Source organism: Uloborus diversus, chromosome 5 (assembly GCF_026930045.1).
Source record: "Uloborus diversus isolate 005 chromosome 5, Udiv.v.3.1, whole genome shotgun sequence".
NCBI classification, from domain to species: domain Eukaryota; kingdom Metazoa; phylum Arthropoda; class Arachnida; order Araneae; family Uloboridae; genus Uloborus; species Uloborus diversus.
In genome coordinates, this window is record NC_072735.1 from 87,856,067 (window position 1) to 87,881,734 (window position 25,668).

Here is a 25,668-nt window from a genome sequence, read left to right on the forward strand (position 1 = left end):
TTAATTGATTTAGATTGCAAATCATTTCAAATTAGCTTTTAATGTCAAAAAGATATTTCTTAAACAAAATACATGTGTGTTTCATACAAAAAATAAAATTATATAGAACTCATTCTAACTGTTGGACACCTACCTTTGTTGTTGGCGTTAAGACCGTGTGTACGTTAACGCCAACCTCTAACTGTTGGGCGTTTAAGTCAATCGAACTATTTATTATTTTTTTTACATAGAATATTTTTAGACGTTGATTGTTCTTGCAGAAGGAGAAATAAATTACTATTTCATCGGTAAACGGTTGGCAAATGTCACTTATCTCCCATTTCAAAGAGCTTATTAAAATGAGCTTTTATTGATATCGTTTTTATCCAAACTTGTTAAGTTAGTCAAAATCAAAGCAATGCACACAAAATATTTTTGAACCATCATTGAAAAACATTGTTCTTTTGCTTAAAGAAAACATCTTTTATGTAAAGAATGAATTTAATTCACTGGATCTTTTAAATGTATAAATCGGTGTTCCTTTGTGTATTTGCAGGAGAAAAAATACTTTCGTTGTCTCAGCTTTAAAGATACATTTAAAATTTCTTACCGTTCTCAGAGTTGAAGACGATCGAAAAGGATTAAACTTGGGAGAAATTAAATCCTCATTTAATGATGCTTCAAACTTCATAAAATAAATCTCGGCACCTTTACTTCGTTCCCGAGTTTCTTTTCCCAGAAAAATCTAATCTTGTTTTTGTTTCAACTTTTACGCGGGGATTATTCGACTTTTGACCTAGTGGTAAGAAAAGAGAAAAAAAACTTACATTGCAGAGTATACGTCTTAATGATCCTAACAAACAATTGCGAACTTTAAAAACAAAATCAAACTTCAAAACTCGAAGGGTTATTCTAGAATAAAACAATAAAACTTTTAAGTGTTCAGAGCTTGGAGAGAAATGAATGAAATGATGCAAATGAGTTTGTTACTTAAATAACTCATTCTTACGTCATCAATAACTGTTGTAAATTCACTTCGGAAACAGGCAGATTAACTTACGTATGATTCTCTGAAAGTTTAGTTTTTCTGTAGCAGTTAAGCAATGGTCGTTTCAATGGCTCTTAATCTTAAGCTTGTAAGAAGTTTTGCATTACTTCATGTACGATCAAAAGATGAACTCCGCAAAAAACATTCATTTGCATGATGCACCACTTTATCAATCATTTAGAGACCATCGTCACTGCTAAGAGAAAATTGATTTTTTTAAATTCTTTAACCGCTTAAATCACGATTTTTCTTCCGGAAAAACTGGTTAAAACGATCGATTTTTTTTCTTTCATTCTTTTTTTTCTTGGCAAGAAATGAATATATTGGTATAATAAGTTATAGAGTGAGGGAAATGAAAGCCCTAAAAAATTATTATACAATCAAAATAAAAATACAGAAAACATGCAATGAAATCTTTTTTCTTTTTTCTGACTGAAAATAAATATATAGGTATAGTGTAAGTTATTTTCTTATTTTTTGGTATGGGAGGGGTCGGGTACTAAGGAGTGGTTGGATGGAAGACCTAAAAAAACTATTGTACAAAAAAACAAACTTTAAACAAAACTTCATTAAATTTTTTCGGTAATTTCAAGGTATTAAAATCAACTAAAATCCTATTGTGATACTTACAAGCATAAGAATTGCTACGAATTCAGTTTGGCAAAATAATTTGATGTGCTACCTTTTCCTCGCCAAAAAACTACCTTAAACAAGAAAACGTGTGTTTACTCCCATTGTTGGGCCATCTATCCATGGTTTATATGTTTTATGGTATGGTAAATAATTTTTTAAATAATCTAGGTCAGAAGTTCCCAAACTTTTCTGTTCTCTAATCGCCTTGCCGATTTTTTCTGGGTTTTTTTTTTTTTTTTTTTTTTTTTTTTTTGTGGACCCCCTACATTTTAAAACAGGCAATATAATATTTATACTATTTGAGCGTTCCAAAACAGAGAGAACCAGTTGGAAAAATCTTGTAAATGATGTTCTTAGATCATTAGATGAAAGAAAAACGTATGAAAATCAAGTGCAGTATAAGTAGGGGCCAAAGAAAAATAAAAATAGGTTTCTTTTTTCTTTTTTTTTTTTTTTTTGTACAAAACAAGAGAGAACGACATTTATTTCTCTCAAATTTTAAACAATTTTTTAAATCCTGTTTGGGAGGAGTTCGCTCTTCTGCCACGTAAAATCTTGCATTCTTATTAAATGAAAATGTTATATGAAAGGCAGAACTGCAAGCAATGTACCGACAGACTGATTATAACATCCAGAGACAACAGACTTTTCTCGAATACCAAAATTGAGACTTATCCCCTAGAATCTTACTCCAAAGAAGAACTAATCTCTAACATCAAAGCTAAAGAAATCAGAACCATCGAATCATATTCAAAAAGAGACTTTATTTATGCCTTTACGGACGGGCTCGTCAGACAAAACTTTAAAAAATGGAGGGGCTGGTATCAATTTCATTTTCTTAGATAGCGGTACAAAACATTTTAAATTTGCTTCAGGTACAATTGTCTCAAATTATACATGTGACTACGAGCCATCTAGAAGGCCCTAACTATATACACCAATCTCCTAGAAACTGAAAGAGCTGGAGGATTGATAGTCTTCAGGGACTGTAAAGCTGCAGTCCAAGTGTTCCGAGAAGACTGTACAGAGCAAATATTTGATATCCATATTGCCCTGGACTGACTTCTTGCCTTGGAAAAGCAATGCATTTTGCAATGGATACCATCACATAATGGTATCGAAGGAAACGCAGTTGCAGATACATTAGCAAAGAACTTAAGGACACGACATACTCCCTTTCGTCACCCTCAGCGATATAAACTTAGTGGAAAAATCGAAATTTAAAGATAGAACCATCAAGTAAAAGCACCAGATCTGCGAATTAACAACTAGGAGATCACTCGAAACAAGGCTGAGGACTATAGACACCTAAGAGGAATGAAAATTCAGCGAGATGGAACCCGAACATTCCTCAGCTGCAGAAACTGACATTGAACTTGATCCCGAACACGTAGAGCCCGTCTATGATTTTGGAAGGTACTGGGCACGAAATGTTTTTGGTGCTGCTTTTCTCCATCTTCCCCTCCATTTAGCGTGTAAGCTTAGGTTATACCGCACGAGAGGTCCCTTCAGCTCGGAGTTTAAAATTTCCAGACTTATGAGTCGAAAGACGAAACTGCAGTCTCTGGGTGCCATATAACCGCGACTGTCGGTCATGGCTTGCATTACAATCAAGCATTTACCGTTTATTTTCTTACAACTTATCTTCGTCCGTTTATTCATTCGTTTATTTACGAACTCATATCTAGTCGAATTAAGCTATTTCACTCTTTTGACATGTTGTCACGTTCTTAAAAGTTTATTGAGATGTTGACAATTGTAAATGCATGCATTCTCAGTTTTAAAAACGTCATCTCGAATTGTTTCCAAAGCTGCCTTTATTTAATTAAAAACATTAAAGGCACATATGATATTTCTTCTTTTTTTTCCTTACAGAGCGTGTCCGTTTCAGTGTCCGTTCTCACCCTCAGCTTCATCTCTGTGGATCGTTGGTACGCCATTTGTCACCCACTCCAGTTCAAAAGCACGGCTTCTCGCGCCAAGAAGGCGATTGCCCTCATATGGCTGGTAGCCTTAGGCTTGGGGTTGCCCGACGTCCTTTTCTTGGATATTCGACCGGGTCCAGTCCCAATGTACTTAACAGACTGTGCTTACACATGGCCTGAATTTTATACTCGTTGGCACCAGCTGCTTGTGGTGTTCTTCCTCTATTTCTGTCCCTTCTTGTTAATGAGCTTCTTCTACTACCAAATCGTTAAGGTGCTCTGGAACAGGGACAACATACCAGGCAGTGGTGAAACACTGCATTCCAGACAAATCAGAACAGGTGAGTGCTCTATGATCTAAACATTTTATTTAATGATTATTCATCTATTTATTTATTTGTTTGTTTGTTTGTCGGAGCTATGCTTCTTAGAGTACGTTAGCCGCCAGAGTGAACAGGAAAAAAAGACATAAAAAAGCGTTTCACCTGCTACCTTCGAAGCGCATGCGCAGGGTTTTTTTTTATTTTAACTCGTTTGAGAATTCATTTGTAGCGAAACCGCCGTGGTACAATCAACTAACGCATTCGGATGTTAACCGAAAGGTTAACATCCCAAAGGTTGGTGGTTCAGACCCGAATGCAAAAGTACTTTTTAATATTAAAAAAGTGGCTGTCGTAGGACTGGTCTCTGTATCAAATAAGGGATTAACACAGCAAACTGTTAATGTGATAATCACAACGTTTTTAATCCTTTGGCTTTGAAGCATTTACAACCTAAGGTAGGTATATGAAGGTTTGAACTTACAAAAGTTTTTTCTACTTGATCTGGAACGCGAAAACTAGGGTTAAATGGATGCCTCACTTGCCAAATCGATTAGCTCCATAAAACAAAAAGTCGAGAAAAGTGATGAAAACGATAGTAATATCTACAGGAGTGAATAGGTCCTCGTGTTACATTTTCTGCCATCACATGATCAGAAATGTACTGAACCAAAACTTTAACATTAATTCATATGCTAAGCATTGATTAAGCACTATTAAAGCAGAAATGATTACTTTTTTAAAAAGTGGAGTTAATCGGTTTGGCAACTGATGCATCCAAGTGTCAATTTGTCACCCATTTTAATTTTTACATGAGAAAAATATTCAATAAGCTATTCTATTGCAATGCATAGTCCAAAAATATAATAAACATTTTATGCTCCAAAAATTCTGATATAAATTTAATGAACAGGCATTTATACAGGAGCTGTTGTAGCATTTTTAAGCGATGTTATTGTAGTTATTGATAATTAGAAATATATTCTATACATTCATTTTCCTAAATCAAATTAATTAAAACCGACTTTTTCATGCCGGTGCTCCCAATAAATAGAAACGATAGTTTAACGATACCCAGTATTTTCATTTGCTCTTTAGTAACAGTTAAAAAACTGACAGTAAACTTATCAACGTGTACACTTTTATTTTGTTTTAATTAAAAAACCAATTTTAAAAAGAAAGATTAATGGAAACTTTTTATGCCTTTTTTTTTTAATTTGATTGATTATATAAGCTGTTTTAAAGGTAGTTTTCTTGAACTTAGTAGATAACGTAAATCATACGATTACCTAAAACATTTATCAGTGTCCAAAGCACACCCCTCATTTCAAAAAATTTCAAAGGCAGGGGCAAAAGAAATAATGTAAGTTATACCGGAAAACAGCAAAAAGCGCGTCCACTTACATGTAAATCCATTAATTTCTCAAGGGGGGCAATTGATCCCCTCTCTAAATGACAGACCTGGTCCAAACACACATACTTGTTGAATTAATCAGCTATTTATTTTTAATTGCAGACTAGCAGTGATAGTATCAGTTATCGTAATGAATGTACACGAGATATATATTTTGCATCATTACAATTTTGCTTTCAAAAAATAGAATTGCGTTGAAAATAACATTGATGTTCTCTTTTTCATGCTTCAGCAGTTTTACACGAAAATATGTTTGCATCTCTAGAGCAATATTGAATTTTTATGAAAATTAGAATCTGTCCGAATACAAGGTGGTTGTGATTAACGTTGCGATTTCAAAACCCTCTAATAAGAGTAACTACTTTTCTCGACCTCACCCCATCTCTTACCGAGTCGCCCTATGTAGAACCCCTATAACTGGAGAGGCCGATGCATCCGTCATGTTGGAGCAAGCGATAGCAAGCGTACTAATCGCACAACAGGGAAGTACAGAATACAAGACATTCCGTAAACTGAAACATATTAGCAAAGATTACAGAGCATTTATAACGTAATGGTAGTAAAATCATGAGAAATAAATCGATATTAACCTCACACAAGCGAGCTCCATATCTAGGCTGCCCGTCACTTCGTCGGCTATTAATTATTCATTTCTATTTTCTTTCTGCATCTGCTGTAAACCTGAAGAGCTGAAATCCTTTCTTAGCGCTGTTTGCGCATTTAATAGCCGAACAACCACCCATTTAACTCAATTTAATATGTGTTAAAGAAATGTAAACATCAGCAGCAATGCTATCGCTGCGAAGCACTGGATCAAGTTTTGCTCCAAAATGGCAGAAACGTGGGTTCCTTCACTGTAGGGGCCTTAGCCCTATGTTGTACTACTTGTGCCTGGGTTTGGAGGCCGACGGTGGTCTGCAGACTGGACGTCAGCAAAACTTCGCTTTCCAACATAAATGTGTGAACCTGACACACCATGATGTATGAATGCACCATACTTTTTTGCAGTGCAGTGGTTCCAAGCATCCTGTTAAATTTCATTCCTTCTTTCACCAATTCCTTCTTTCACCAGAACCATCGTGAAACCATAGAATTTTGTTTGGAGATGAAAAAGAAAACTTTTCAAAAGTTTCCTGTGAATGGCACCGTCATTGTAAATATTGCTCTTGTGAAGTCCTGGTATGGTAATTACTAACACACGTGACATGCGCACCGCAGACTTAGCATCAGAACACAGATTTCGTCCAGTCTATTGTGACACAACATGCCGTTTTAAGCTTCCAACTGTTAGCTGAACAAGGCGAAGGTCACATAAAATATTTATGCAGTAATAATCTGTAAAATGTGTTTCATTAAGCTCCTCTCTTTATCTTGCCTCAATTATTGTTTTCCCTGTAAAACGTGATTTTGCCGATAATTATTTGTAAACACATAAAATGTATTGTTTCTTTTCTGCTGACAACATTTTTTTGTGTAACAAATCCCTTCAGTTAGAATTCTTCCCTAAAAAATGTATCTATTAGGTCTATATTAATGGAAAATTTCTCACCTCCGTGAATATCACTTCCGTGACAAACCTTTTCAATGTCATTATTTCTGGGGTGAAAATAAATGAAAAATGTTGGAGAAATACATCAACAATAGGAATTCTATACAAATTATAAATTGCCAGAATATCCTCAAATTTACTAAATACTATTTTTAACCTACATTTGAAACTACTAATTAAGCCGTACGTTAATTAAGATAGCTTAATATTAGATTCCCACTAATCATTGAAATAGATCAATGTTTGCACCAATTGACAAAATTACTACTTTGATATTAAATTGGCCTCGATTTTTAAACATTAAAAGTTTTCTTTTTTTTTTAATACCGTTAACAAGGCAATTTTTAATATTTTTTATTTATGAGTAAAATAATTCGAACTTAGCTGGGCCATTGTTTAAGGTTACTTCTAGTAGGTAATACTTTCATGTAAGAACGGAAAAAAAGAAAACAAAAGGTTTCGAAATTGAAAAATATTTGCGTTCAAAAGTTACGTTTTCTGGAGAATGACCCATCAGCAATATTGTTAAACAAAAATTTGTTTGTAATAAACATTAACTTTCACAAACATATAAGAACAAACCTTTATTCTTAAGTTGTGTGTCAAACGATAAGTTTTGTGCACGTTTCCCATTAAAAAAAACTGTAAGCACAGCAAATGTGTACCATATATCTGTTTTTTTAGTTTTCATGAAAAATTAAAAACACTACGCATAATAATGAAATCGCAATGTACTTCTTAATTTTTTATTTTCTCGCATTTCATTTTTACTTAAGAAATTAATTAAAGGCAATTCATTTAATTTCAAGAACCATTATGAATTTTTACATTTAGGGCATTGTTATAAAAACAAACTTGGTTGAATAATGTTGATTTTAACCAAACTAAGTGTCTTTCGTAACAAACAAAATTCCTGTTCAATGAGACACTTTTTTGTTGTTGTTGTTGTTTAGTAAGTGGTAAATCGCCGAGTCATTGAATTGCTTTTCAAAGTTTTCTAGTGACATTAATTATCTCAAAAATCCAAACTAATTCTGATGTAAAAATATTATTCACGCTTTTGAAGAGTCAACATTATGCAAAACCAAAATAAAAGGCTTTCAAGTTAAAATGAAGTGCTCTTTCAAAATCCTTTTTTCTGAAAACTGTAGTTGGCACTTTTGTTAAGAAGTGATTATTCATGCATTCATTATGTTTGGAATGTTTTCTTAAATAATATGTTTCAATTTTCGATTTGGAAAGACTCGCTTCCGTTGTTTCTGACTACAAAACAGAAAGACAAAAAATAATAATAAATAAATAAATATGCGTTTCTTTGTATAATAAAAGGTGGACTTGTAAAATGACAAAGCATTTTCAAAGAATGATTTTTCCTGATAAAATTTACATGACTTTATTAATAGTGAAAATGCAAACAATGATAATCTGTTAGTAAAGATTATGACTTGATTCCCTTAACGCCTAGTGGCGCATGAGGCCGCTAGCGTGGCATTCCATCCCAAAAGTAAAGATTATAGTAACAAATTATTTTCGGGACCTGAACGAGTCCAAAAGCATGTGGCACCATCAAATTTGCATTTTTCATCAAGCATTTGCAGTACTTTATAACAGTTATAAAGTATTTCAATGATTTTCTCAACGACCAATGTTTACATAACTTAACAAATACTGAAAATTGGTATAATGATCATTTGTTTTAGCAACGAGCACAGTAACAATAAATTTTTCTCGGCAATTAAGACAGTTCATTCTCCAGTACCAACAAATTCATACATTTTTGTTGTCATTTAAGGGGGATCAGAGAGGGATCAATTTCCCTCCCTTGGTTTGTAAAGTAAATGTATTTACATGTAACTGGGCAAAGTTTTCACGTTTTCTGGGTATAATTTTCATTGAGTATATACCCTTGCCCCGTCCCTCTGGAAAAACTTAAAATGTCTGGCCTAATTGTGTTAATGTAAAAAGTTCTCCAGACATAAATAAACTCGTTAGGGTCAAGGGTCCTGTTATCTCAGCCATATTATAACTAAACTAGTCGACCCATGCGGAGCTCCGCACTGCGCTTTGAATCGTTTCATAAGGTATTTCGCTCTTTAAAAATTTCAAAGAAAGAACATTATGAATAAGAACCGAAAAAAGTAAACGGAAAAAAGTAAGCGCACAAGAGAAGGCATGTAATTTGAAGACATCAGTAACTAAACCTCCTTAAATAATTTGATCATCGCTCATCTTTTGGTTGTACCCATTTTCAATGCAAACATAAATATCACAAAAAGTGTGGCTGAGTGACTCGTGAAAAAGCAGTAATTGTGCATGTGAAAAAACAGGTTGTGGCAAATACAGTCCTGTCTATTTGAGATTCTGATGGAAAAAAAGAGATATTAAAGAGAATTTCATGGCACGGATTCGAACTGGCGCCATTCTGATTAACAGCACGACACTCCAACCAACCGTTTTCAAATGCTATTCATTGAAGCAATGTGTAATAAAAAATAGCAAAAAAGTTTTGTGCCAAAGACCATGCGTCTATGTTTTGTCATTAGCCAGCATGATACGCTTTAAAATTATTCGTAAAACACGGAATTTGATTAAGGAATGAGGAAGATCTCGCGTAGCGATTAAAACAAACATGCTAGAGAAATAATAAATTAGATTGAAAATAAGTGTTTTTATTTTTGAAAATTGATACAAATTTCCCATAGCAGGCTGCTTTAACCGTTACCACTTGAATTCCAGCACACGTTTTTCTTTTAATCGAACACTGAAAATTCAAAATCAAAACCAATTGAACTGAGCCCGTTTTTCAAGTAATTTTTCGAACGCAGACAAAATGTATTCGTTTTTTTTTTCGCCGAAAGCAGAGGAGCAGAAAATGATAATAATTTTAATGTTTTACATCGTATTCGCGAATAAATAGTTAAATGTTCACTGGGTGAAACACGAAATTTCAATTTGGCGAGTATTTTTTCATTTATACAAAAGGTCGAATACTGCTATTAGAAAAATCTACATTTCAGAATACAATGAAAAAGTTTTTCTGCACAAAAAGGATTCCCTTGAGGTCTGAACTTTTAAATCCAATACTTTTTTGTGCTTATATTATGTTAAGTTATCTGAACGAAGTCAAAGCTTAAAAACAAAAGAAAGAACACCATTCGATTAATAATCAATTTATCTGAATAATGACTGTAGCCTGCATAAAAGAGTCGAAACTCGAAGGAGCATTCCCGTCGTATTTATTTTATAGCCTTACGTGTGCTATTTGTTGTATGTTATGAGTACATGTAATGCGTAATATTAATCTAAATTAGCAAAAATGGCGGACAGCCAGGGCGGGCCCGAAGTTCAGCTAGTTTATTGTCAAACGCTCGACCGAAAAAAAGTATCAATTTAACCGAACAACCAAGTCCAGTGCTTTTAAGCTTTATTAAAGGGGGGAAAAAACAGGTAAATTGTGAAATTTTGTTTTTGCCGAAAGCAACGCAAAAAACTGAAAAATTGTATCAGAATTTTGCTTTAAAAAAAATCTGCATAAGAACCACAGGCTGCATCAAGTGTTTGCAAGAGCAAGGGACGTTTCCGAAAAATTGATTTTTAGACCATAGGTCTACTTTTCGTCATTAGCCGGCCCGATAAGCTTTAAAATGAGGGGGGAATGTCTTCAAGAAATAAGAAAGATCTCTCATACCGACAGAAAAATAATCCACAGAAATAATATATAGAAAAGAAGTGTTTTATTTTTGAAAATTTGTACAATTTGTTATCGCAGGCTGCTTGAACCGTTATGGCTTAGATGGTAGCAAGTGTTCATCATTTAACCGAACGGTTGAAATACAAAATCAGTTGAACTAAATTCATTTTTAAGCGTATCTTTCGTAGTAAAAACATGACTGGCAATTTGTTTTTTGCCGAAAGAAAACAAAAATGATATTTTACCCCATCAAGCTGTTAGCAATTTTAATGTTTTACTTCGTATTCTAATGAATAATCATAGGTTAATTAAATGAAGAGCGTAATTTCAATTCGGGGAAATAATTTTTTTATTTGCACAAAGGGTCAAAAACAGTCATTAGAAGAATCTGCATTTCAATACACGATTTTATTTTTCTGAACAAAAAACTATTTCATAGTAGTCTGAAATACTAAACCTGATACTTATACTTTCGCTTACATTAGAATTTAGTTTTCTGACCGATGCCAAAGGTTTAAAAACAAAACACACACAAAAAAAACCCCCTTACAATTAAGAATCAATTTAGCTACAGCTTGCATCAAGTTTTCGTAACAGCAAGAGCGTTCCCATCTCATTTATTTAATTGCCTCACTTGTGTTGTTAATTGCATTATAGGTGTTTATGTAATTCGCTATATTTGTTTAATTTTTCGATGCAGATCTTCCGGGAAAACATTCCCGGGGCCGAACATTCGTTCTTCTGGTTACCATCCGAACACTCTGCTGATCGAGCTATTCAGCTCTGTCGGTTACACAGCGCAAGTTAAACTTATAAATTTAACGAAAAACCTCAGTCCGGTGCTTTTAAACAGGTTTTAACAGAAAAAAAATAATTGTTAGACCGTGGATTTATTTTTCGTCATTAGCCTGCTCGATAAGATTTAAAATGAAGTGTAAATCAAAGAAATCGATCAAGAATTGAGAAAGATCTCGCGTAGGAACAAAAAACAGGCTACAGAAATAATATATAAGGATTTGATCTCTTTTCCGTACAGCGGTGGTCAGAAGCAATGACAATGGTGCGGTCAGCCTAACCTGCAACGCGACCACCAGTTCTCCTTCCTCCTCGGGGGGTGGCGGCAGCAGCGGGGGCGTCGAGGGCCAGATTCGAAGTCGGCGGAAGGCCGCGAAGATGATCATCGCTGTGGTCGTCCTCTTCCTCCTCTGTTACTTCCCCGTCCATCTCATCAACACGCTCAGGTGAGCCACGTGTCCTACTCATTTATTTAATTTTGTTATTTTTTTAACGTTTTGAGTTAAAGCATTTTATTACGATTGACGTTTCATGTTTGTCTCTGGACCAGGAAATCTCTTTTTGCCAAATACCCTATAAGTATAGTAGGGTCAAATCTAAGCTTCGTAATGCTGCAATTAGGATCTGCATAGCCTTTGCAATGCTGCCCAGTTACATTTGCCCAAATTATATAAAGCCGACACATTTCGAAGAAACTAGTATAATTAAATCGCGCCAAGTAATGTGTAATCATTGTGTTCATAATGTATAAAATTAGTTTCTAACCACAAAAATAGTTTAACTATTAATAACTATAAATTGCTATACAGTGAAATCCCGTAACAACGAATACTAATACTGCCGTGGGCAGGTAAAGAGCATTAACAGCAAATTTTACACTTTCCCCTTTTTCTTTTCATTTTTGGCATCTATTGTAAGTTAGCTTTATTGTACAAGCTTGCTTGTTTTCCTTTCGCTGAAAATAAGTCACAAAAATGCGTCTAATTTTAACATTTCCCTGTTGTTGGTATTATTGTTGGTTATTGTTGGTGGTTACGGTATTTTACTGTATTCATAAAAGTGCGATAAAAATCAGTTGTGTATACTTGATTTTACCACGCGAATGTTACATTATTAAAATTAATTTGGGTATTAAATGTAATGGTATTTAAAAATGCATCACAATGCATCATTGCTTGTAAAAGTAGTTCTTTACACAGTCTACCTCGAAAACAATAGTTATATCAGGTGATATGTGTTCAACAATCAAACTTGAATAAATGAATTAAAAAATAGTGCAAAATTTTCAGTCAGAATAGTGATGACAGTTATTTAAAAAAAACTTCATAAATAAAGTAAACACTACCATAAAAATCCGAATACCTAAATAAATAAGGAGAGATGTAAATGAAAAAATCATCGGAATAAAAGCAAGAATCCTAAAATAGCGTCAACAGTTCCTATAATTCATCATTAAAATTTGGACAATTGTCCCAGAAAATCCCCATTACAATATCGGCGTTAATTGGTAAAAATATTTTATTGGGTGAGGACAACAGTTTGGAGAAAAAGAAGTTTGTTTACTTTGTTTCCCCAGATGCGTTTTTCTCTTTTCGCAGACTATCCCACCACTCTGAGAGACATCTCTTTCCAATGGAACAGAAGTTTCCACCACTATCAAATACTTTAAAGCAACTTTTACCAGCTTTGAATATTTAAAGCTATAATTTTCACCGTAGTAATGTATAGGATTTTCCTTTAGTTTAAGAACTGGAGCCTTGAAATAGACTGTTTCTGGCACCAAACTACCGGTGTCAGGTTCTTCCCATAGCTTTGACTCCTTCCTTACTCTCTAGTTAATCTTCTACTATCTTGTAGTGATCTTCCCAAAACTCATCCTCTACACAGAAAAATTGATCTTATACAATGGGTTCAAAAAAAATTTTTTTTTGGCGATTCCATAAGTGAACTTAATTACCTAGCGAGAAAATTGGAGCAAATTTTAGGATAATTTTCCATTAAAATGCAAAACCATCAACATCGAAAAAACATCTAAATCAAAACTTCGATAGTCCAAAAACATCGACGATGTAAAAAACATCGATGTTTTAACAAAAACATCGATGTTTCCAAAACATTGACATCGATGTCGCACGGTAGAACTTCAAGTAAAGTTGATTTTGTGCAGTATTTTAAGGGCTTTAACATATGAGTCTTTTTCGATAAGATAACAAAATTTATGAATTTCCTTAAAATTGAAATAAAAATCTTAAAACACTTTTTGTTACATAAAAGGTACCCTATGTTTGAAGGCACCCCGGACAACGCGTATACAATGTCCTTTACATTCAAATGAAGAAATACACTATCCTAAACTTTGAAAGTATGAAATAAAATGCGGAGGAATAAATTACTCTATCATGAAACCACTTTTGCTTTGGCAATTTTTCATTTATTACAAATTGTTTGCTTGCTATTTTTAACTCATGTACCTATTTCTAGATTATAGATTGGTGTCATGAGTCATTATTATAGCCTATAGTTCAGCGTACATAAATAAAACATGATAAAAGTCGTAAATGGGATTCTTTATGTAAAAAGCTATTTCTGAAATACCGTCCACATCTTCAAGATACGCATCATCATGTCTGGGGTAATGACGCAATACTTTATGCGATCACAATTTAAAGACGGCGGAATATATTGAATTTGAAACTTCCACATAAGCAGTTTTGTTTCCAAAAATGTGAAAAAGGTAGTCAACTATAAAGTTCACAATGTTAAAAGAGAAATCTTTTATGGATTTGTCTATAGAAGCATAATAGTCCAACAGTCATCTATAGCCCTTATGGTTTGAAAACTAATGTAAAGGAACGTGAGTCATATTTTCAGAAATGCTACATTTAAATTCGAAATGCCCACATCGGTGCAGACAATGTTCAAAGCCTATTTTTTGATTGATGTTGCTCAGCAACCTTTCATTGCTATAAACGGCATAAAATTTATTGATTTTGAACAAAAGTACTTTATTTTAAAACGAAGTGGAGTGAATTGTATCAGGGTTTTTGAAAATATTTTTCGATGCTTCGTTGGCAGTTGATGTAGCGATAATTTTGAGAAGAAACTAAGGTCTGACTGTTAGGTGATCGCACTAGGCCAAGCCTTACTTTCAGAAGAGTCAATTTTCAGAAAGGTGTGAAATGCAGCGGCAAACTGAATAGAGGATTGACGAAAGAAGGGTTGCAATAAAAAACGCAAACTTATCATTTTTTCTTTTTTGCCAGTTCAATGCACTTATTTCCGCAATTTAAAATTTTTTATTATAAATAACCACATAACGAAAAATTGTTTGGAGTATTTTTTTCAATTCAGTTGATATCAAAAATCTTAAGTAATAATCCTCAAATCTGTGTACATCTTTATGATAAAAATAAGCATCAACAAACTTCAATCATCAGCAAACGATAAATTAAGAATTTGAATTTTTTCACTCGAGATATTTCTTGCAATCTCATTTGAATGTTGCAGTGCTTGAGCTTTAATACGCCACCTTGAGATGATTTAACAAATCACTTAAAGAGGTAAAATATTCCAAATATAAAATTACCCAAAGAGGTAATAAATCCACAAAACCATTGTTTCTAATGTCATAAATTATCACTTAACTCATTTTCCTACTAATATTTGCTAAATTTATTACTTTATATTTTTATGATTTTCGCATGTATGCATAAAATTATAAAATATATAGACAGAACTAGTAAAAAGTACTTTTCCTCCCTTGTTGAAAAACTTTCTTATGCCGGTATTGATATCAGTATTCTGGTATCACATTTTAAAAAATCCCCAATTTGGATTTTTTTTATATGATCGAATACTGAAATTACTACATACAGTATAAATAAATATGCAACAAAAAAAATCAATATACATACAATACATCCCAGTAGCGTACTGCTGTGCAAAATGTGCTAATTAGTCAAAGTTTCAAAAACAATATATTTACACCACACGTATTTCATCTCGGCGACGTTCGGACTGTTGGGCGCTCGGATGACGGGGATTTGGATTAAAGAGGTTCTATCGTATTCATTATACTATGGACATTTCATTATGTCAAAATTCTATTTTAATACAGTAGATCCTCGTTTTACGCGATTTCGATTATACGCGGTTTAAGATTTGACACCTTTATTTTATTTTACGCGGATGAGTTTCAGTTTTACGCGGATGCGGCAATGCAAACAGATAACATTTTCCTCTCTTTCAAAATCCAAACTCCTAAAGATTGCAGATTACACTTAATAAACTGCATTTTGGCATGCTAATAACCGAACTTGGGCCCCTGGAGACATTTTATGCGATTAGTTCCAGAGCTGTTTCCAGAAGTAAAGTTAGAAAACTCACACAGTTCAGAACTCACTGGAAGAAGAGCTTTTAGGAGTGACAAAGGAGGCCAAAACCAACGAAGATACCGACTTCGGTGACACACAACCACAGACGTTCATATTGAAAACTTTGAGCCATTCCTAGACAATCGAAATGATTTTTCTGATTTGTTATTGAAGGAAGATTCTATCATGGAAATTACGCAAGTGGTCATGGATGCGTTAATGCTTTGCAAAGAATTACAGAGAAAAATTCTTAATGACTGCCAAAAGACTATCATAGCCAGCTCTTCGTTATAAACAGAACACGAAATTAGTTTATGTTTTCTTTATGCATGTTGTGCATAAAAATCGATATAAGTACATATTAAACTTATTATACAATGGGATGGTTTCTTTCAGTCAAAAGTACTACTTTTAGTCATCGAAATTGATAGAATGAGCAAAAAAAAAAAAAAAATAACATGGACCCAGAAAATACTTTCATTTTCCCAACAGTTATTTTTTAATTAATTTTTTAAAGTGTCCGATTTTTCAAACATGGCGTGGTCTTGTGACGTCACAAATGATGCTCTTTGGCACATCTTTCTATAGCGTTTCCACGTTATGATAATCAACAAGCAAGTTAAAATTGCGCTCTACGCTTGCTGTCAACCATGTTGTTGCCAATACGCGTGAGTAAAGATGCGAATTAAATATTTTGGACCGCAAATGGCAACAGTGACTGGCATTTCATCATCAGTGATGTCATCGGCAGAAGCGTTAAACGATTAAAGAGTACCGATTTAAGTAATTTTTTAAAAATATTAAACTTAAAGAAATTATTTAAAAAAGGTCAGATTCTATGTTTTAAGCATGTTCTTTCAGAAAAAATACTTTTAAAATTTTGGAAACGACCCCATTATTCATCACTAGAGTGAAGTATTTTTGTATTTACGGAACCTAACCCCTATTTTAACACTACTATTAGGTCTCAATTTACGCGGTTCCGATTTACGCGGCAGTTCCGTGGAACGTAACCCCGCGTAAAACGAGGGTCTACTGTAATTTAAAAGGAAACTTTAACCTATGTCGAGAGAAAGCTAGCATGTTTTCCCCAGATTGCTGTTCCCCCCCCCCCCCCAAGACTGTACAAAAAACATGCACTTGAGTAAAAAGAAAGTCGTTTCTCCAAAGCTTTTACAGAACGACGATATTCAATGACTATGTCATAATACTCTGTTCCCAAAGTTTTTTTTTTTTTTTTTTTTTTTTTTAAGTTTGAGAATTGAAAATACCAGTAAATTTAAACGTAAGTAAATAATTCTGAACTTTCATATCCTTTGCAGGTACACAACTGGCCTTCCTCAAACCCAACTCAATACGGTGATGTCTCTTGCTTCGCACTGGCTCTGCTACGCCAACAGCGCACTCAATCCTATCATATACAACTTTATGAACGGTGAGTAAGGGTATAAATCTTTAATGGAGGGAGTGATGACTTTCATTCGTGAGGGAAAGAGCCGAAGTCACGTAATAGATTTGAAAGAAAAGCATTGGAAGAAATCAGGTTTCCTTAGCTAGTTTCATGTAAAACGTGCCATCCATTCGTCGCTGTTGAGTCACGTGACTTGAGCCATTTGCCCAAGGTTTTGCTTAGCCAATGATTTGACTACCTGCCTTCATTTACTAATTCCTGCTCTAAGGTATAAATATGTGAAAAGGGATTACAATATCTTAGTTAAAGCAATATGAAATGTATGCTATAAAAGCAAACCTGTACTAAGTAGCAATTACTCTGGTACAGTATGTAATTCTCACCACAGACATGGTAAAAAAATATCCCAACTTGTACTCTGATGCATCTCAAACAGTAGAAGGTGTCGATTACAGTAAGTTTTCGTTCATCCTGACTTTTCAGGCTTTCCTGACTTTTCCATACCTACAACGATTGATTTTTTGCCATCAAACTGATAAAGGCATTTCAAGCAATATTATTAAATAAGATACAGATACTTATATTTTATACGTAGCATATATCATTGGATTTATACTAACCGTTTTACATTGTTTTAACTTTATTGTGCAATTCTATTAATATATTAATACTTTTCAATTTCACTTTCTAAATACCGTTTTTCCCTTGTTATAGTATTTAAGAACAACAATCACCAAAAAATGAAAGTACTGAAAATAGTGTATAAAAACAGCATGTTAGAAACCGAACAAAGAAAATAATTTTAATACAGTCACTGAAGACAGGTAATAATTTCCTAGAAAGTTAAGAAAATAAAAATCTTAAAATAAAATTAAAATGTAAATATGCATACATAGATATTTATACAAAAACAAAATTTCTGTTTAACGCCCGCTTTTTTTCGCGCAAAAAAGGAAGAAAAAGAAAGAAAAAGAAAATAGTCTCCAATGCCCAATTTTACTGACAATACTTTCTTTACAACATGAAAAAGTAATTGATATTGCTCACCTGAAATAGAAACATTAGAAAAACACTAGTTAAAAAGTAAAGAGAAAATTTTACCTTGTACTTTTTATTCAGAAAAAATATCTATCATTTTCACCGGGAGTTAAAAATTCCCCAGACAGTCTCCAGAAATAAAAAGAAAATCCCGACTTTTCCAGGTGAGTTGACATCTAAAGAAATAGGAAGCACATTGTATTTTTCAAGCGGAATAAAATGAAGAATAAAAATCTCAAAATGAATCATTCATAAAAAATTTGGCCGAAATGATTGGTCTTTCCTTTAACTTTATTAAAAGTATTTCTAACCAAACTTTTAGCTTAGCATTTTCAGCACGTAAGGGAATATGCGGCAGAATGAAATAGCTATCATAAGTTACCTTTTTCAAAATGATTAAATTGGAAATTTGTTTTGAAAATTACTGTATATAAAGAAAGAAGATTGCATTTTATTACAAGTAAAGTTGCATTGAAACATTATTGTTTATTTTTCAGTTCATTTGCTCTTTCAAAAATGAAAGGAAAAAGATTTTCCTTTTTTTTTTCATGGGGCTAAGTAAAAAAAAATACTTCTCAAATAAAAGACTTTCTATTTGATTATTAAGAATATTTTTGATCAAATGAATGAGTAAATAAAAGAATGAGTGATAAAATGACAGATAAAGAACCAATAAATAAATATACAAATAAATGAATACATTGATGTATGAGAAAAATAAAGGACTGAAAAATTACTGAATGAGTAATAAAATAAGTGAATGAATAAATAAGTGAGTTATTAAACGAAGGAATGCAAATGAATTAATTAATAAATGCATGCGTAACTAATTTTATAAATAATTGAATAGTAAACAAAATGAACTATTTCACTTTGCCCCAAACCCGCGAGCATTTGTCTACTCAAGACAAAAATAATCTTCATATAAAATAAACAAATATTGCACCGAATTTTAGTAGATCTCAATTAATATCAAAAAGGATAATAACAAGAGCTTAATCCTTTTATAATAACAAAATTAATTTTTGATTTGTAAAAAAATATTACAATAAGAGTATCCATTTTAAAATCTCCTTGTATTATATGCTATGACCTTCGGGGGTAATTTTTTCCGTACTAGAATAGATTACATAAGTTACTACATCGTCAAAATATTACCAGTTATGTAGCGTTAAAAACAGAGTCAATATTTTACCATTTCCCTTCGCCCCGGCTGGTGGCACGATGGTTAGGCATTGGCCTTCTACGCCTGGGACCCGGGTTCTGACCTAAGGTGACCTGTCGGTGGATTTTCGAGATGCAGAAAATCATCAGCGCCCATGTTGTTTGGTTGTGCGGCAGGTCAAAGATCCCTTGGGTATTCATTTAGCATTGAACTCCCTCGGCAAAATTAAAAAATCCTAGTGCAGTTTGGCATCAAAAAGAGCCCAGGTACATCCATTTGGTGGATACTGGGCGTCAAAAACAACTAGTGTCATGCATCAGCTCCTTAATGATGACACGTGAAAGACTGATGCCTTGTCGGGGAGCGCACTAGGTGTGGTAAAGGTCGAATGGCTTCTTACACAGCTCCATTGGAGGAAAAAAAAACTTTGCCTCGGTATTCCACTTTGCCCTACATTCCTCTACTTTGAAGACTTTAGGTTGAGACTCATGACTCATAAACACACCGTCTGGTTCATTGTGCCCAAATAAAACAAAAGAATTTTTTTAAAAAAAAACTTCTTTAATAACCTATTCTTCGAAATAACGCTGTAATCCAGCGGTGCGCCACCTCATATTAAGATGAATCTAGCAAACGGGAACATCTCTACATAGTATAATATGAAGTCTCCAAAAAGCGTCTGTTTGTTTGAACTCGCAAAACTCGAGAACTACCCGGCCGATTTTGCTGAAATTTTCACAGTTTGTTCCTTTAAGTCCTGAGAAGGTTTGCAGACCAGTTCGAAAACAATTCGATGAATAGTTCTTATTTTATTCCAATTTAGGCCCAATTTTCACGTAAATTCCCGAATATGGGGGTGAAAAATTACTCTCAAATAATAATATTATGTATCGTTGGAAAGGGAAGAATTTTCCACGTTCTACGCAATTTGTTCCAATGCTATAACTTAATTGCGGCGGGAGTTTTTTACGTTTTTAGCTCGAATTTTTTTAGGCTTAGCTGAAATTTGGGCACTACTTACTTCATTAAATCCATCAATAAAAAGTGAAGGAGTTGACCCACAGTTTTCTTTTTGACAGCATTGGATAGAGCTGCTTTTTTTTACTCCAGATCTAACTCGACTTATGGTCGACATTTTAACCCTCTATCTCCATTAGAAAAAAAGTTACAAACGAATTAATTGAAGTTCAAAAATCTGTTCTCTATTCAAGTTTTTAACCATTTTATTTTGCGTTTCCACGGTAACGCTTTTTTAATCCATTGTTTATTTTCATCTTTCTCATTTTCAATTCTTAAACTTTTATTTCGTGTTTCAATGGTTACGCCTTTTATCCATCTTCCTCATTTTATTTTAATTTCTTAAAAGTATTTTAGTATCTGTTTTCATTGTTTGGCGAGAAAATTTTGCATGATTTTTTTTCTTTCATTTAACCCTGTTATTGAAGATACTTCACTTGACGCAATGGTTTTTCTTTTTTTTTTTTTTTCAAGGTAGACCGGGCAAAGTCGGGCAACGCAGCAAGTATATTACATTTAAAGTTTTTCTGGAAAGAATGAAAAGCAATAGAAAATTGCAAGTTGAGAATAGCTGTTAAAATTACCTAATGTAGTTATTTTATTGATGAGAAATTTGAATCTTTTGTCCAGAAACCAAATTCTGAATATTTGGCTGCATGTTCGTAACATTTAGGTAAATCGCATGTTTCTAAGAAATCAAAATGCAGAGACGAAAAACTTCAGCTGTGGTTAGGTAGAGAAGTGATGTAATGGACTGCTACGTGATGGGTATTACTGCCGGATTGTCTAAGGCAGTTACGTAACTGTTTTGGAAAGTTTCCGAAAGGGATTTTCGATTTGCGCCATTAAATAGAACAATGGACCACAAATGACCCGTGGGCCGTAGGTTGGGCACCACTGCTGCAAGATTCATTCATTCATTCATTCATTTATTTATTTATTTATTTCAAAAGGACGAGATCCACTGGAAAAAAAACTTTTCAGAGATTAACTGTTTTTTAAATAGCGTTTGGGTAAGGGGCGTCCCGTTTCGAACGGAGCAATCCCGTGTTTAGGTATCCTGTCCCATTGTCTCTGCACATAGTGGCGGGACGCTAAAATATCTTGTTTCCTAAGAGACAGAATAAATCCATTGGAATGTTTCAACCGAAAGTAATTGTTTGGAATTTTTTTCATACCAATAATTTTTGATCGTGCAAACTTTTGTATAATTATTGAATATGGTTTTTGTTTGCCCTGCCTTAACATACAAGTAGAAAAAGTAATTTCGCTTACATATATCTTTTGTGGACTAGGAGAAAAGCACAGTTGCAAATGGTAGTTCTAGAAGCAATGTTGATTGCAAAAAAAAGTAAAATCTGCGGAATCTGCGAAGAGTTTCATTCATATTCCAAATCGGTACTAAATTTACTCAACCAAATTTTTTCATTAAAATTTATTCTGATGTATTATTTTTTTTAGGTATTCATTTCTATTTATTTCAAGCTAAAAAGTGTGAGGTTTTTTTTTTAAATACACAGGCAATTTCCTAAATTTTTTATCTGTCCGTTTTGAGAAAAAAAAAATTAAGGGTCCCCTTACGTATGACAGAAAAATCACTGCTAAACACAAACATCGTATCTGCTTTCGTGGCACAATTGAATTATTATCACCAGGTGATTATAACTCTGCGTAATCGTAATCTATTTTACCCAAATATAATGTTTTATGGTCATTTGAAAATGTGAAAAATTAAAAAAAATATTTCTATAAAAGTGGCGTCTGTGCTTAAATCAGCAATTTCCTATTTTGAGCACAGCTGCAGATACGACTTTCGTGCTTATCACGGCAAAATAGTTTAACCAGTTGGTGCCTTCTCTGTCAGCAAAACCTATGCATAAAATGGTAACTTGAATTCAAGTTCCGCATTTGCCATTTTCTTGAAATTGATATTTCATGTATAGAATTCCGGAATATTTTTCTGCAATCTCAGTAAACGATCATCTTTATCTACGTATCGTAAAACAAAATATTTTCTACATGGTTTAGTTTTTATGGTATTAGGATTTACGTAATGTCGAAAGAATTAAGTAGCTATAGGTGCAGAAATTTTTAGATTATTAAACTATTATTAGGAAGTTGTAAAAATTCTTATGCTTGAGAGCTCTTTGAGAAATTGATCTGAAAACCGGCTATTTTGAATTTTAACTTCAATTCCAACTTTTGGACAATATGAACATTAGTTTCTTCTTTTCTTTGCCTGCACAGAACGCTCACTCTAAGTCAAGCTGTAAGTACAATTCAATTACGGTTTTCTACTTTATGAAAAGAATATTAGCATCGTCTTGGTGAACTGTTAAAAAACGTCCTGAAATTTTACGGTAAAAGTAACTGGCATTCATGTTGCGAGCAACTTTTTCCGTAAAATCCTATTTTACTGTAAATTTTACATTGGAGTAAATGAGAGTTAAAAAACGCAACATGCGAGCTGCAAGTTCGATCGCGAGATCTTCGGATTGGCAGGCGGCTTTGCTGCCCACCACACGACTTGGGACACGTCGAGTGAGGGGAAATACGGCGTGATCTGCTTCGCACAATATGTCACGTGTTGCATCAAAATAGGCGCTGCACTCGTCTATTTTCTTCGGTACAATTTACTGCAAATCTTCCCTGTTCTGTAAACACTCCATTTTACTGTAATATTTACCATAAAATATTCCTGAATTTTTAACAGTGTTCTCTCTAGTAAAGACTAAAAAAAAATAATAGAATATACAAATGCTATCAATATTTTACAATGCCTGTGCACATCTACTTGTAGAAAAACCACATTCAATGAAATTTCTCTCTAACTTCATTTTAAATTGAAGTGAAACTTTAATGCGAGTGCTTTGAAATTATTTGATTCAAGTCAAGTCATCAGTTTAAAGGCATAACTTATCCACACTGCTCAAGTTAAGCAATATACAATTTTGTTGAGAATATGCCTAACTCAAGTGCAGAAACAACAAGAGCGTCACGCGCATGATAGAATGCGTGCGAAAGAAGAGACAATTCAGAATGTTAAAAAAAAATCATAAGCTTAACTTCTAGCTCGTGATGACTAACTCCCGACTCCGACTGCTAGAGTTTTAGAGCAGTCGACCCCGAATCCGACTCCTGTAGCCGAAAATTAGTCGGACACCGAATCTACGACACCGACTCTGATTTGTTGCATTTTTGTTTAATACATTCTATTAATGGTTGATAACTCTAATAAGTTTTTACTTTGTTTTTATGAAACTTGGTTTCAATGTAACACAGCACACATCCCTTGATTTACATTATTTCTAAGTCTCGTATAACAAGGTTTCGATTATAACACGATGCATCTTATATAACCTGATATTTCTCATGCACATACATAATTAGTATTCAAAAAAATTAAAAATGTTATTTTTAAAAAAATCTCGTATAACACGGTTTCGATACTACACGGAACGAATTAACCTCTATTATCATCTGTGTAGTTGGAGAAACATCTGAAGACGTTTAGTTGAGACCCGAAAGTTATTTGTCGCGAGAGAAGCCTCTTTGTGCTCCTTGGTGTCCAACGCTAATTGGATGTCGTTTTCTGTGGACATCATTGAAAGCTGCTAATCTACTATTCTGCTCGAAATTGGATTCCGATGATAAACTGAGTAGGACTCTAATCAGGTTTATTCGAGCGTCGAGCAGAGTTGAGTTAGCATGAACCAAGTTTCATTCGATTCATTTGTTCCGGTGACCGCCTTTGTTTAGAAGAGTTGGAGCGAAGTTGCTATTTTGCAGTGGCAGCTCGTGGGTCATTTAAGTGGAGGTTGATAAAATAAATTTATAATAATTGACTAGCAAAAATACCCGGCGTTTTCCTGGGTCACTAATAATTGTGAGAAACAATCGTTAATTTCATTCGTTTTCTGTTTTAACTGAAAGAGCTCAAAACACACCGCTTTGACGTGATTAAAAATCGAGCTTCTTTCTTAGCCTTAAATGTAAAATAGCAATAAGTATAAGGAACGAAATGGAATTAAGTTCGAAACGAAAGCACGGCATTTAAGCACACAAAAATTTGAAGAATTTCTAAAATATGAACTAACAAAAACAAAGATCACAAAAAAAAACCGTGATCTTTATTTATTTAATTAAATAGTACACACACAAAAAATAAAATTTCTCTACTATGTTTCCCTAAGTGTGCAAAAAATAGAGTTTCCAAATATTTAAACGACTTTAAATTTATGTTTGCTCCGGAGAAGCCTTGATTCAAAATTTTCATTAGGATTACTACTAATATTGCTGTTGTAAGGCAACGAATTTTTGTAACAATAGATTTTATATTTAATCATTTAATGGAGAAATTACATGAAATTTACTGTTTTCCATCATAACTTTTTTAAACTAAGTTTTTTAGAAATAAATTATACCTTATGTAGCGTCCTGATAATGTAGTTATCTGTAGTAAAAAAATGGTTAAAATCGGTCCAGTAGTTTTGAAGTTTACTCCAGACATACTCACATACAGAAGTAGCCATTTTTGTAACTTGCAAGCTATTATTTTGAATAAAAATTACTTTTCTTCGACTAGAAAGCTGCTTCTATATTTGAACGAAGCCATTGCCTGTTTGGTGATATTTTGATAGTTGAAATTTTAACTCTAACACCAATGGATTAACCCTTATCTCCAGTAGGTAACGTTAATTGTTTTCGTTTCTTCATTCTTCTGAAATGACACAGTCTTACCAGTAAAACTGTTAAGTTACCGAATCGAGTTCAGCCTTGTCACAATTAGGGCTTTCCCTGCATGTTAAACATTAACAAATTATCATGTCGTGGCGCGAGTTTCATTGTTGAAACACGCGAGTTACTCGATCATCGGCAATTATTTAAATGAGGATTTTATTCACTGAATTATTTTAAAAAATAAAATAATAATATTTTCATTAATTTTTAGTATACGTCTTTTACCAAGCTGCTTTCAAATGAGAACATAGTTAAAGCTCTCAGTCTGTCTTGGCTTTGTTCATAGTAACTCTCAAAAAAAAAAAAAAAAAAAGAGATTTAACCGCAATTGAGTAGTTTCCCAGTTTTCAAAAAAAAAATTTCTAAAAGAGCATGGTCGAAAACATCAGACGATTCACTTTTTTTCTTAATTTTGATTTATTTTCTACCTTAAAAGAATAATCTTAAAAGTCATTGAATCGCTGTTTTCATTCGCAAGATGACTGGTCAAAAACTTTGTGACAGCGACGTTGCAGTGAAGTTACATGGCACATCAGTTTGTGATTGTGGCCACTATGGCTCGCAGTGACG

General features: G+C 33.5%; 1 protein-coding gene across 1 annotated transcript in view; it reads left to right on the forward strand.

Annotated features, from left to right (window-relative positions):
* Positions 1-25,668, forward strand: part of LOC129222998 (orexin receptor type 2-like) — a 96,503-nt gene that overhangs the window by 37,079 nt on the left and 33,756 nt on the right. Inside the window, exons 2-4 of the mRNA XM_054857562.1 lie at positions 3,536-3,926; positions 11,596-11,800; positions 17,050-17,162. Of these exons, the coding sequence (XP_054713537.1) occupies positions 3,536-3,926; positions 11,596-11,800; positions 17,050-17,162 (709 nt within the window). The remainder of the gene's footprint in view (positions 1-3,535; positions 3,927-11,595; positions 11,801-17,049; positions 17,163-25,668) is intronic.